At 46.2% G+C, this 14,561-nt stretch overlaps 1 protein-coding gene across 5 annotated transcripts in view; it reads left to right on the top strand.

The window, feature by feature from the left end:
* Positions 1-14,561, top strand: part of LOC132399944 (protein CBFA2T2-like) — a 199,016-nt gene that overhangs the window by 120,612 nt on the left and 63,843 nt on the right. For all 5 annotated transcript variants that reach the window (XM_059980909.1, XM_059980908.1, XM_059980910.1 and 2 more), the window contains exon 5: positions 12,346-12,524. In XM_059980909.1, coding sequence (XP_059836892.1) covers positions 12,346-12,524 — 179 coding nt within the window. The remainder of the gene's footprint in view (positions 1-12,345; positions 12,525-14,561) is intronic.

The following is a 14,561-nucleotide window of genomic DNA, read 5'->3' as shown; positions in this document are numbered from 1 at the left end:
TCTCCTTAAGGCACAGATGAGAAGGAATTTCTTTAGCCAGAGAGCAGCAAATCTGTGGAATTCATTCCCACAGACAGCTATGGAGTTAGTAAGGGTATCGAAGCTTATGGGGCGAAGATAGGAGAATGGAGTTGAAAGAGATAATAAATCAGCCAAGATAGAATGGTGGAGCAGACTCGATGGGCTGAATGGCCTAATTATCGTCTTGTGAGTAATGGTCCTATTGCTCTGTGACTGTACTCCCAGGAACAAGGAAACAGTAAATGCTATTGTGTGTGCCACTGCAGTACAATTGGTTTAATGTTTAACAGCAAATTGAGATGTCCCCTCTATTTAAAACGACCGACGATTCAATCTGCCTACTCATAGCTGAGGTTAATTGGAGGGCTAATCTAATTGTTCATAAATGCAAATCCCCTGGCTTTGCCTCTGGGTTTTTTTGTCAAAAATTTGTTTTCTCACTGTGACAAAGCATAAGTACCTGAGATGCATCAAGCCTGCCGTTTCTAGCAATGAGCTCGTCTTGTTTTTATCTCAGGATGTAATACGAATCGTCTGGATAGTCAAAAGAGTTGTAGACATGACACTGCACTAAAACCTGCCCTGTCAACCCATCTCGTCCATGCTAGCTGATCTGTGTTAATTGCATTTGCCGTTTTAAGCCTATATCCCTCTACACCGAAGGTTCCCTACCGCTAACCAAGGGACCTGTGGACCCCTGCTTAGGAACCGCTGCTCTACACCTTTCCTGTACGATTACCTTCCCAAACTCCATTCAGAATGTTGTATTTACATCTGTCACCACCACCTCCTCTGGCAGCTCCTTCCAAATATTCACCACTCTCTGAGTGAAATACTTAGATCTCCAATAAATTTCTCCCCTCTCCCCTTAAGCCCGTGCCCTCTAGTTTTAGACTCAGCTGCTCTGGGAAAATGAATCTCGCTATCCTATCCAATCCCTGCCTCTCATAATGTTGTAAACCTTTATATGGTTTCCATGTTGCATTTATTTGTTTGTGTAGGGAAACAAAGTGGAATAGGCACTTCCCACCTTTCCAGCCACACAGCCAGCAGTCCTCCGATCTAAATCCTGGCCTAATCACGAAACAGTTTGCAATGACCAATTAACCTACCAACCAGTACATCTTTGGACTGTGGGAAGATACCCACGAGGTCATGGGGAGAGGGTATAAACTCCTTATGTTAGTGGCGGGAATTAAACCCAGGTCGCCTGTACTGTTAAGCGCTGTGCTAACCACTGTGCTACCATGTTGCCCAAGACATATGGTTAGGGTTAGTGAGTTGTGGACATACTATGTTGGCAGCAGAAGTGTAGCGGCACTTATAGTCAGCACTGTCCTCAGACCTTGTTAGTTGCTGATGCACGCAACACATTTCACTGTGTATTTCAATGTACATTTCACAAATAAAGTTAGTCTTAAGACCATCAGATCATAAGATATAGGAGCAGAATTAGACCATTTGGCCCATGGAGTCTCCGCTGCCATTTCATCTTAGCTGATCCATTTTCTCTCTCAGCCCCAGTCTCCTGCTTTCTTCCTGTATCCCTTCATGCCCCGACTAATCACGGATCTATAAACCTTGGCCTTAAATATACCCATAAGTTTATCTTATTAATCAATAATCAAAGCCCTGAACGGCAAGAGAGAACTCAGTACTGGAAGATTTTAGAGCAACAGTGGTATCAAGGAAGTACTGACTAGGCTTCTGAGTAACAGAGGATTATTGAGTAACAAAAGAATACACAGAATATGCAAATACTGGAAATCTGAAGTTACAAAGCACAGCATGCTGGAGGAACTCTGCAGGTCAGGTAGCCTCACTGAAGAAAAATAAACAGTCAACATTCCGGGCCAAGCCTCTTCTTCAGGACTGTAACGTCACCCAAGACTTTGATTGTTCATTCCCCTCCATTGATGCTGCCTGACCTGTTGAGTTCCATCATCAACTTATGTGTATAACAAAGAGTTACTAGGAAACAAGGGTGTGAAGTAACGAGAAATTACTCTAACAGGAAGTGCACAGTTACATGGCACTACAGAATAACGGTGGAGTACAGAGGTAGCAGGGATTACAATGTTTTAAGGATTAAGGAATTATTGAGTAGCAAGTGAGGATTGGAAGAGACTCACTGATTCATGGCCAACATAGTGCAGAAAGATTTTCGTAACATCTTTTGATTGAAAGATTCAAAGTTTCCTTTCCAATGCCTGCTGTGAGAAAAGTGTGTGTGTTTGTGAGAGATGGAGAGAGAGAGAGAGAGATATATATCAGATTAGCCTTTGTTTGTCGCATGCGGGTGAAAATATCGAAGCGTACAGTAAAATGCCATTGTTTTGCATTCAGGATTGTGAAGGGAGACTCTACAAGTGCTAGCATGTTTCCACACCATCATAGCATGCTTATAGTCTACCAACCCGAACCCGAGGATAGCAGAGGAAATTCACACGGTCAAGGGGAGAACGTACAAAATCCGTACAGTCAGGGGTGGGAATTGAACCGCAATCTTACAGCTGACTTTGTAAAGTATTGGGATAACCACAATGCTACTGTGCTGCCCCCAGATAGATAGATACTTACTTACTGCTCATTTAGGATTAAGGAATTATTGAGTAGCAAGTGAGGATTGGAAGAGACTCACTGATTCATGGCCTGTTGGCATTTCGGGCAGCAATGATAATCCTCCATTTCTCTCTGTCCTTGGCTATCTTCATACCGTCACACACAGATGCAGAAGGATGCTTCATTGCTGTTTCTGTAATAGTTTTGTTTGACCAGTCAGGGTGGTTAGCCCTGAGCTGAGCCTCCAAACCCAGACGAATGGTGGACCATTCTTAGCCTGACCTTTACCCTTTGCCCTGCTGGGCCTGGGTGATCCTACCAAGAGCCAAAACATAAAGCCCTGAGCCCAACCAACATAACTCTGCAGGTCACTGAGGCACGCAAGCCTCCCAAACACACAAGGTTGAGGTCATCTTGGAGGAGGCAGATAGAGAGAACATATTGTATTGTTCACAATAAAAAAAAATTGGACAGAGAAGAGAAATCTGGATAAAACATCGGAATTGGCAGCCCCAATACTGACTGGTGTTGGCTTAAAATTCTCTCCACACCAGTTGACATGTACCTCATTCTCACTGTATGCATCCCCTATCGCAGTTCAGATAAAAAAAAGACAGATAGTAAATAATGACTTTCACATAGCAACATACACCATAAGCCAACAAATTTGTTCCGATGTGCTGTTTTAATCTGAAACATGGCTGCCAATTTATGCAGAGCAAGTTCACTCAAAAGGTACTGTGTAAATGTTCAAATTAACCTGTGCTCATTCATTTGTGAAAACAGACGGGGGCATCAGCTTAGTGACTACATCTGAAATATTGCCCCCTCACTTGCGTCACTTACCCTCCACCTGTTCTCCATGTTTTTGCGGAGAGGATTCTGGAGTGGGACTTGAGCTCAGTGCAGATTCAGAGGATCATGGGAAACTGGCTGCATCACAATAAACCCGCGTTCTCAACCTTGGAGCCCCCCCCCCCCCATCCCCCAGACACCAGGACTCGCATACGGCAAGACCTGTGTGCTCCGGGACTCATGCATACCGAGACTCGCGTACACCAGCACTCGTACACACTGGGATTTATGTGCACTGAGGCTCCTGAATCTCATACGTCGAGTTACAGGCAGTTCTCAGGAATGAAGCCCAATATGGGAGACCATCGACTCTTGCAAGTGACTACAGATGCATTATGAAGTGCATTCTGACTGGCTGCATCACTGTGTGTTGTGGAGGCTCCAATGCACAGGATCAGATTAAGCGGCAGAGGGTTGTAGACTCTGTCAGGTACAGTGTGGGCACTAACCTCCCCACCCTCAACGACATCTTCAAAGGGCAGTGCCTCAGGAAAGTGCCATCCATCATTAAGGACATTATCATCTGGGATATGCCCTCTTCTCATTACTACCATCAGGAAGAAGATTCAGGAGTCTGAAGACACACACTCAATGTTTTGGGAACAGCTTCTTCCCTTCCTTCAGATTTCTGAACGCTCAAACTTTTGCTAATTTTTGCACTACCTTTCAAAACAACAGATTTCACCATATATGTCAGTGCCAATAAACCTGATTCTGAATGCTGCCATAACCTGGGAACTACCTGTAGTGAACCGTAGATAAAAGCTGTTATTGGAACTGGGAATGAGTGTTCTGGTTAGAAACCCACAGAGATTGCAAATTTCCTCTCAGAGACTTCCACCATTTTCTGCTCAGCATATTCATGATATTCCTTGATTTATATGTTAATTTTAAATGCCTTCAATTTTTATTGAAGAGATGGGGTTAAGTTTCCCTGTAGCAGCAAGGTTCCTCTGAGCTGTCTTGAGTGAGTAACATTCATTGCGGGATCTGCTTTCCCAAGGGGGATGAAATGGGGGTTGATGTCTGTGTGTGTGTGTCTCTGTTGCAAAGTGTAAGCGTGAAACCACACTGCGAACCATTTTTCTCGTGGAATTATCGCACACCATATGGGCACCATATCACTTAGTGGCAATCATTCGAATGGGAGAATTTTTTTTTGCTTGAAACGTTATCATCCGCCCTCCAAGGGAAGAGTAAATGACAGGGACCATATGTGTTTGGATATTTGAGCTGAATGTTGAACGTGGGAAGCAGCTGGAGGAGCCTTCTCCTGATCCTGCCTTTCATTATACTAATGTAACCCTCTGACTCCCATTGCAGTCTGCAGTGTGTCAAATTGCTCACTGCAAAGATAATGGAAACCATTTCAATTACCGGGTCCACTGCTGACATTAGCACCAGTAAGACATTGCAAGCCATTCCGATCGACATTAGCTGGCTTTAATTGTCTTTGATTTTGCCGAGGGAAACTCACGGGAGTGCATTTATTTGCATAATTCTTTAACTGGCTGTATGAGCAGAAACTTGAGCAAAGTTTGCAAATGTGTGTGTGTGTGTGTGTGTGTGTACGTGTACCTGTGTGTGTGTGTGTGTGTGTGTATGTGTACCTGTGTTTGTGTATGTGTGTGTGTACATGTACCTGTGTGTGTGTGTGTGTGTGTGTGTGTGTGTGTACGTGTACCTGTGTGTTTGTGTGAGTGTGTGTGTGTGTGAGTGTGTGTGTGTACGTGTACCTGTGTGAATGTGATTGTGTCTGAATGTGTGTGTGTCTTGTGTATGGCATTGATGTGTGTGCACTTGTGTTAGGGGCTCTGAGTATCTGTGTGTGTGTGTGTGTGTGGGCATTTGAGACCACATGCATGTGGGTGTTTGTGTGTCTGTGTCTGTATGCATGCAGTTAAGTTTATATGTGTGTGTGTGTGTGTCTATGTGTGTGAGGGTGTATGCATGTTCATGTCTTTTCCTTTATAAGCTGCAGAAGGTTGTAGATTTAATCCGCTCTATCTTGGGTACTATCCTACAAAGTACCCAGGATATCTTCAGGGAACGGTGTCTCAGAATGGCAGCGTCCATTATTAAGGACCTCCAGCACCCAGGGCATGTCCTTTTCTCACTGTTACCATCAGGTAGGAGGTACAGGAGCCTGAAGGCACACACTCAGTGATTCAGGAACAGCTTCTTCCCCTCTGCCATCCGATTCCTAAATGGACACTGAACCCTTGGATACTACCTCACTTTTTTAATATATATCATTTCTGTTTTTGCACATTTTTAATCTATTCGATATACATATACTGTAATTGATTTAGTTAATTATTATTTTATTTTGTTTTTTTCTTCTAAATTATGTATTACATTGAACAAATTTCACATCACATACCAGTGATAATAAACCTGATTCTGATTCTGAGACCATAAAATATAGGAACAGAATTAGGCCATTCAGCCCATTGAGTCTGCTCCACTATTTTATTATGGCCGATCCATTTTCTAACTCAGCCCCTTTCTCCCCACAAGTCCGTTCTAAAAGGACGCCCCTCTATTCTGAGGCTGTGTTTTCTGGCTTAGAATCTCCCAACAGAGGAAATACCTTCTCCACATCCACTCTACCAAGGCCTTTCACCATTAGTTAAAATTCAATTAGTTCGTCCCTCTGTCTTCTGAATTCTAGTGAACACAGGCCCAGTTCCATCAAACACTCTTTATATGACAAGCCGTTCAATTCTGGAATCCTTTTCTAGAAGCTTCTTTGAACCTTCTCCAGTTTCAACGGATCCTTTCTAAGATAAGGGGCCCATAACTGCTCACAATATTCCAATTGAGGCCTCACCAGTGCTTTATAAAGTCTCAACCTTATATCCTTGCTTTTATATTCTAATCTTCCGGAAGGCAAGGATGTGCTGGTTTGCTGACCGATCCCCTATGCAAGCTCTCTAATTACCCTCTGAGAGAGAAGGCTGGTCACTTTGAGTGGGCTAACATTCCCGAACATGAGGTAAAGCCCATTCTGTTCAGTGCATGCGAGATTGATGTGATTTGGAGATGGGACCCTGGGAGGGGTTTGAGCGTGAGACTGTTTCAGAGCTCACCAGATTCACAACCCCACCGCTTAATTCACTGAGGCCAGGGAATGCAGGGTAGCTGGGAGACTCCTCGCCTCGCACGCACTTGGGATCAGCCAATTTGCTGTCTGCCCTACTTCTCCTACCTTCTGATTCTGGCTTCTTCCCCCTTCCTTTCCAGCACTGGTGAAGGGTTTTGGCCTGAAACATTGACTGTTTATTGCTCTCCAGCCTGACCTGCTGAGTTCCTCCAGTATTTGTGTGTGTTGCTCTGTAAGTTACAATAAAAACATAAAAGAAATAGTACAAAAGATGAATAGTGAGGTTTTTGATGATGGGGTTATGGACTGTTCAGTCATCTGATGGCAGATGGGAAGAAGCTGTTCCCAAAACCGTGTGTGTCTTCAGGCTGCTGTACCTCCTCCATGATGGTAGTAATGAGAAGAGAACATGTCCTGAATGGTGAGGGTATCCAGAACATCTTCAAGGAGCGACGCCTCAAAAAGGCACATCCAGCATTAAGGACCCCCATCACCCAGGTCATGCCCTCTTCTGATTGCTACCAATTGCTCTTAAGGCACACACTCAATGATTCATGGGCAGCTTCTTCCCCTCTGCCATCTGATTCCTAAATGGACAATGAACACTACCTGACTACTTTTCATTTCTATTTTTGCACTACTTTATTGTGTGTGTGTGTGTGTGTGTGTGTGTGTGCGCGCGCGCTTGCGCGCACTGTAATTCACAGTTTTTTCTCTATTATGTATTGCATTGAACTGCTGCCGCAAAGTCAATAAATTCCGCAACATGTGCTGGTGATATTAAACCTGATTCTGGTTCTTTTGTGATGGATGCCACCTTCGCTGGGCACCAACTTTTGAAGCTGTCCTTGAAGCTGGGGGGAGGTGACTGAGTCTATGATCCTTTGCACTGGAGCCCCTATACCAAGCGGTGGTACAGCCAGTCCATGGTGCATCTGCAGAACTTTGCTGGAATCTTTGGGGGCAAACTGAATCTCCTCAAACTCCTCATGAAGCAGAGCTGCTAGTGTTCCTTCTTCATAATTGCATCAGTACGTTGGGCCCAGGATCTGAGATACTAACGCCCAGGAACTTAAAACTGCTGACAGTTGAGGAGGGCCTGAGGATAGGAAATTGACCTTTTGGGGGCCCACACAGGAATGCTCTAAAGAAAGTCTTACAAAGAATCAGGAGTGGAGATGACATCAGGTATTTTACAGGCTTTAACGTAAATAACAGCAGGGAGAGTCATGACAAGTGACTGGAGATTCTGTGTAACTTGGTCTGAATCATACAATTGAGCTAATTGCAGCCTCTGTCACCCAAGTAACAGGGTTGTGTATTTATTGTACTTTAACACACCCACTTGGTTAATTGCTGAGAGTGGTGTGGTATTTTACTATCATTTCTAAACCAGATCCTGAATCAGATTACACAGGTAGTTATGTAAAGGTGTTGTTAATACTGGCTGACCTGTTGCATAGAGTTCGCATTGCTTGTCAGAATAGATGGCACTGGTGAATCCCAGCGATTTCTGGCTGGCCGAGGAAACAAGGAAAAACAACTCAATACTTTGTTAATCTCTTTTTCTGGTAAATGATCACCACAAGCAATAGTCTGTACCTTCCTTTGGACTTGGAGGCAGTTCAGTGTGACAGAACCAAGGTGAGGCAGCGAGGAAGGCCCGGGCTTCGATCGATTTAAGCGCCAGGCAGGATCGGAAACGTCGGGCACAAACCGATTGAAGGTGGCAGGGTCCAGGCCTCAGAGCACACCTAAGTGAACGAACCCGACGTCTGGACAACGATTAAGGCACCTGGTTGATTTGTAAAGGCCAGGATCCAGGCCTCAGAGCACACCTAAGTGAATGAACCCGACGTTTGGACAACGATTAAGGCACCTGGTTGATTTGTCAAGGCTGCAGGATCCAGGCCGCAGAGCATACCAATCAACTGAACCCGATGTCTGGATGATGATTTAGACACCGGGCCAGGGTGTCAGGGCCTCAGGTGAGGAAAGGGCTAGTTCAGTTCACCACTCTGCAACTTTCAGTCGGCTCTGTGCTAAACTAAGGCTCTGTAGACAAAGAAGAGAAACTCTGCAGATGCTGGAAATTCAAGCAACACACGCAAAATTCTGGGGAAATCTCAGCAGGCCAGGCAGCATCAATGGGAAAGAGAACGGTCGACATTTCGGGCCGAAACCCTTCAGCAGGACTGGAGAAAAAAAGATGAGGAGCAGAGTTAAAAGGTGGTGGGGGGGGGGGGGTGGAGGGGAGAGGGAAACACACGGTGAAAGGTGAAACCAGGAGGAGGAGGGTGGAAATAAAGAGCTGGGTAGTTGATTGGTGACAGGAGGGCAGAAGGCCATGGCGAAAGAAAAGGGGGGAGGAGCACCAGAGGGAGGCAATGGGCAGGCAAAGGGATAAGCTGAGAGAGGGAAAAGGAGATGGGGAATGGTGAAGGGAAGCCATTACCGGAAGTTCTAGAAATCGATGTTGGTGCCATCGGGTTGGAGGCACCCCAAATGGAATATAAGGTGTTGCTCCTCCAACCTGAGTGTGGTGTCATCACAACAGTAGCAGAGGCCATGGATTGACATATCGGAATGGGAATGGGAAGTGGAATTAAAATGATGGCCACTGGAAACTTCTGGTAATGACCCCCCCCTCACCATACCCCATCCCCTTTTCCCTCTCTCATCTTCTCTCTTTGCCTGCCTGTCACCTCCCTCTGGTCCCCCTCCCCACTTTTCTTTCGTCCATGACCCTCTGTCACTTCCATCAGTCAACTTCTCTCCCATTCCCCCACCTTTTAAATCTTCTCCTTGGTTTTTCCCCAGTGCTGCCGAAGAGTCTCGGTACAATACATCGACTGTACTTTTTTCCCTCGATGCTGCCTGGCCTGCTGAGTTCCTCCAGCATTTTGTGTGGGTCTGTAGATAAGACTATCTTTCAGTTCAGAACGCTGTTCGCTTGGCGTTTATTGTTTGCATGATTTGATTTTTTTCCTCTGTCTGCTCACTGGGTGTTTGATGGTTGTTTCTTTCATGGGTTCTGTACAGTTTCTTTGTTTCATGGCTGCCTGTAAGGAGACAAGGTTATTTAATGTATACGTACTTTGAAAATAAATATACTTAGAACCTTTGAACTTTAATGTGGGTGGTACACGTGAAGAAGCCAGTTCTGTCTCATTTCATCCAGACTTTTGCTTGGAGGGGCCTGGTTAGTGAATAATTCTGGGATCTTCCCCCTTCATCCACACTACAAGCATCATCCTTCGATTGATGACTACAGGAAGAAGATGCTGAAGATCTGTGAGCCAAGCTTCATTCAGGGATCGCAGGGCCAGTAGCTTTAAATTCCCTGGCGTTATCACATCAGAGTAACTGTCCTGAGTCCAGCACATAAATGCCATCACGAGAAAGGCACAACAGCACCTCTCTTCAAAGTCTGCGTAGGCTCAGCATGTTACCTAAAATTTTGACAAACTTCTATAGGGGAGAGTATCCTAACTGGTTGCAGTTCAGCCCGGAATGGAAATGTCTGCAACATATGGTGAGTACAGCCCAGCCCACCACAGGCAAAGCCCTCCCCACCATTGAGCACATCAGCAAGGAGCGCTGCCGCACAAAAGCAGCGTCCATCTTCAAGGATCCGCACCATCCAGGCAGTGCTCTCTTCTCACTGCTGCCAATGAGAAGGATGTACAGGAGTGGTTAGCTCACATATTAGGTTCAGGAATAGTTTTTACCCTTCAACTACAGGGCTACTGAACTGACATGAATAACTTCACTCACCTCAACACTGAACTGATTCCACAACCTACAGACTCACTTTCAACTCCTGTCCTCAGTATTAATAATTCATATACAGGTATGCATCACAACATCCGCGATATGTTCTGTAAAATCGGACATTATGTGATTTGGACGTTATGTGATTTGGACGTTGTGCGAACACCGTATTATATACTTTGCCTCTTGCTGCTGCTATCACTAGGAGTGATTTTGCTGCGTTTGGAAGCCAAGATGCACTATATGGTAATTTTTTCAATTAAACAGAGAGATAACGCTACTACACTCAAGAGACACACGATACACGAGATTGGTTATGTCCGCTATGTCTCGTTCTCCAGTCGGGCTACAGGTATATATGCGATCGGACGTTGTCCAAATGGACGTTAAGCGGCGCACACCTGTATTTTATTTGCACTATTTCTCTTCTTTTGCATATTGGTTGTTTGATTTTTTTTATTTATGTGTAGTTTTTCCACAAATATTATTGTATTTCTTTATTTTCCTGTAAATGTCTGCAAAAAAATCTCAACATAGTAAATGGTGGTCTATACTTTCCTAATGGGTGGTGAGGTGGAGATACATCTCTACTGAAGGAGGTGTAAGGCATTAGTCTGAAGGTCACCCTTGGGTGAGGTGTAGCACCTGCTTAGCCCCCCGATCAGTGTCACGTGAAGCCATGGGGAGCAGGTGGTGGATGGTCGTATGAGTAGTTGGTACAAATCACAAGTCCTGGTTATGCGACCACTGATGCCAGGCAGACAATCTCTGAAGGGTATTGATAATGGCCGGGGTCACCCGTCTTGTAAAGACTCTGCCCAGAAGAGGGCAATGGCAAGCCACATCTGTAGAAAAAATTTGCCAAGAACAATCATGGTCATGAAATGACCAATTGACCATGATTGCCCATGGCCTTTGACATGGCACATGACGAATAAACAAGGGGTGGAGATAGGGTAAGTGCATGTGGGCTTTTTCCACTGATGTCACCAGGACTTGAGGACCTATTCCAGAGTGTAGCGGAATGAGAGGAAATTTGATAGAGATATACAAAATTGTGAAGGGTATAAATAGGGTAAATGAGATCAGGCTTTTTCCACTGAGATTGGTTGAGACTAGAACTAAAGATCATGGGTTAAGGGTGAAAGGTGAAATGTTTAAGGGGAATATGAGGATGAGCCTTTTCACTCGGGGGTGAGAGTGTGGTATGAGCTGCCAGCTGAAGTGATGGGTGTGAGCTTAATTGCAGCATTGAAAGGAAGTTTGGGTGAGTACATGGACGGGAGGGGTATGGGGGGCTTTGGTCTGGGTGCGGGTCAGTGGGACTAGGCAGAATAACAATGTAGCACGGACTAGATGGGCCAAAGGGCCTATTTCCGTGCTGTAGTGCTCTATGTGGATGTGTGTACAATGCTGGACAGGTCAGGGGTTATAGCTACTGACCAACAGAGTAACAATGATCCAAGCTCGTTGGTCTAGATTGGCAGCAATTCTGTTTTACAAACTTTCCCTGGGCCTTCCCCATCTTTTATCTCTGACCAGTGCACCAGTCATGCCATCTTCCGAGATCTTATTTACAGATATAGCCTGGTAATTGCCCCTTCTTTCAGAAATCTGGTGGCAGAAGGGAAGGAGCTGTTAATAATTGCAGAGTGTAGGTCTTAAGGCTCCTGTACCTCCTCCCTGGCGACAGTAACGAGGAGGATGCCGTATTCTGGAGGCTCTGTCTCTTGAAGATATCTTCAGTAGTTGGGTGGGACGGGGGGTGCTGTGACGGAGCTGGCCGACTCTACAACCTCTGCAGCTTTCTGTGATTGGGCACGTTGGAGGCTCCACACCAGGCTGGGATGCAAACAGTTAGGACGCTCTCTGCCTCACGTCTGTAGAAACTTGCAAGAGCCTTCAGTGACGTGTCAAATCAGGTGTAAGCGTTAAGGGCTCCGCAAAGGGCAGCTGGAGGTACCTGGGCGCGCGTGGTGTCCGATGGCGGTGAATCACGGTGTGGTCTTTCTCTCCTCCCCCACCAGGCCAACTTGCCCCTGCTCCAGCGGGAACTGCTGCACTGCGCACGCTCTGCCAAGCAGACGCCAGCTCAGTACCTGGCTCAGCACGAGCACCTGCTGCTGAACGCCAACGCCACGTCACCGGTCAACTCAACCGACCTGCTTGAGGTGAACGAGAACGGCAAGAGGAGCAGCCCAGAGAGGTAAGTCTGGTCCCCTCTCTTCTCCCAGTTGTGATGAAATTTTGACCTTTTCTCTTTTTCGAACATGGGAGGGGCATGGAGAGTTCAGGTGCAGGTCAATAAAACTAGCCAGATTCATGGTTCGGCATGGAAAAGATGGGCCAAACGTCCGGTTTCTGCACTGTAGTGTTCTGTGACTCTGTTACACAGAACGTGGAACAGTACAGCTCAAGGCCAGACCCTTCAGCCCACAATGTTGTGGCCAACCAATGAAGCTAGTTTTAAATGCCTAGCCAAACAAATCCCTCCTACCTACATAATGTCCATATCCCTCCATTCTCTAAATGCTGGTGGAACGCAGCAGGCCAGACAGCATCTATAGGGAGAAGCACTGTTGACGTTTCGGGCCGAGACCCTTCGTCAGAACTAACTGAAAGGAAAGATAGTAAGAGATTTGAAAGTAGTGGGGGTAGAGGAAAATGAAAAATGATAGGAGAAGACCATAGGGGGAGGGATGAAGCTAAGAGCTGGAAAGGTGATTGGCGAAACTGATACAGAGCTGGAGAAGGGAAAGGATCATGGGACGGGAGGCCTTGGGAGAAAGAAAAGGGGAGGGGAGCACCAGAGGCAGATGGAGAGCAGGCAGAGTGATGGGCATAGGAGAGAGAAAAAAAACAACAACTAAATATGTCAGGGATGGGGTAAGAAGGGGAGGAGGGGCATTAATGGAAGTTAGAGAAGTCAATGTTCATACCATCAGGTTGGAGACTACCCAGCCGGTATATAAGGTGTTGTTCCTCCAACCTGAGTTTGGATTCATTTTGACAGTAGAGGAGGCCATGGATAGACATAACAGAATGGGAATGGGACGTGGAAGTAAAATGTGTGGCCACTGGGAGATCCTGCTTTCTCTGGCGGACAGAGCATAGGTGTTCAGCAAAACGGTCTCCCAGTCTGCATCGGGTCTCACCAATATATAAAAGGCCACACCGGGAGCACCGGACGCAGTATACCACACCAGCCAACTCACAGGTGAAGTGTCGCCTCACCTGGAAGGTCTGTCTGGGACCCTGAATGGTGGTGAGGGAGGAAGTGTAAGGGCAGGTGTAGCACTTGTTCCGCTTACAAGGGTAAGTGCCAAGAGGGAGATCGGTGGGAAGGGATGGAGGGGACGAATGGACAAGGGAGTCGCGTAGGGAGCGATCCCTGCGGAAAGAGGGGGGGAGGGAAAGATGTGCTTGGTAGTGGGATCCTGTTGGACGTGGCGGAAGTTACGGAGAATTATACGTTGGATCCGGAGGCTGGTGGGGTGGTAAGTGAGTAGGTAGGTCTTGAACAGCTCTTGAACCTGGGGAGTGAGTCCTGAGGCTCAGTGGACTAGACTGTGTTCAGGGAGTTATCTTTGAGCTTAGATGAGTGCGTGCCTATGAAAACTCACTGTACATTCCCAAACCAGAAGCTGTGGATGAACCAGAAGGTTTGTAGTCCGCTGGAGGCTGGATCTGTGGCACTTAAGTCTGGCAACCCAGGTCTGTATAAGGAAACCAGGTATGACTTGTGGAAGGTTACTTCAAGAGCCAAGAAGCAATTCCAGGAGGTGACATCAGGTGCATGTCAAGTCTAACTCTCACTGTTACTGTCAGCAGTTTCCACCTCTTCAAAAGGGCAACAATTATACCAGTGCCCAAGAAGAGCAGGGAGAGCTGCCTTAACGACTTCCGTTCAGTAGTGCTGACATCTACAGTGATGAAGTGCTTTGAGAGATTGGTCATGGCCAAAATCAGCTCCTGCCTCAGCAAGGACCTGGACCCACTGCCATCGGCCTATCAATAGGTTTGCAGCAGACACGATCTCAATGGCTCTCCTTGAACCCTTGGATCACCTGGACAATGCAAATACCTATGACAGGATGCTGGTTATTGACAATAGCTCAGCATTTAACACCATCACTCCTACAGTCCTGATCAATAAGCTACAGAACCTGGGCCTCTGTACCTCCCTCTGCAACAGGATTCTTGACTTCTTAACTGGAAGACCACAATCTGTGGGGACTGGAAG

The sequence above is a fragment of the Hypanus sabinus genome, chromosome 9, assembly GCF_030144855.1.
Source record: "Hypanus sabinus isolate sHypSab1 chromosome 9, sHypSab1.hap1, whole genome shotgun sequence".
Taxonomy (NCBI): Eukaryota; Metazoa; Chordata; class Chondrichthyes; order Myliobatiformes; family Dasyatidae; genus Hypanus; species Hypanus sabinus.
The sequence above is the reverse complement of the archived record's forward strand: the minus strand, read 5'-3'. Positions and strand labels throughout refer to the sequence as shown.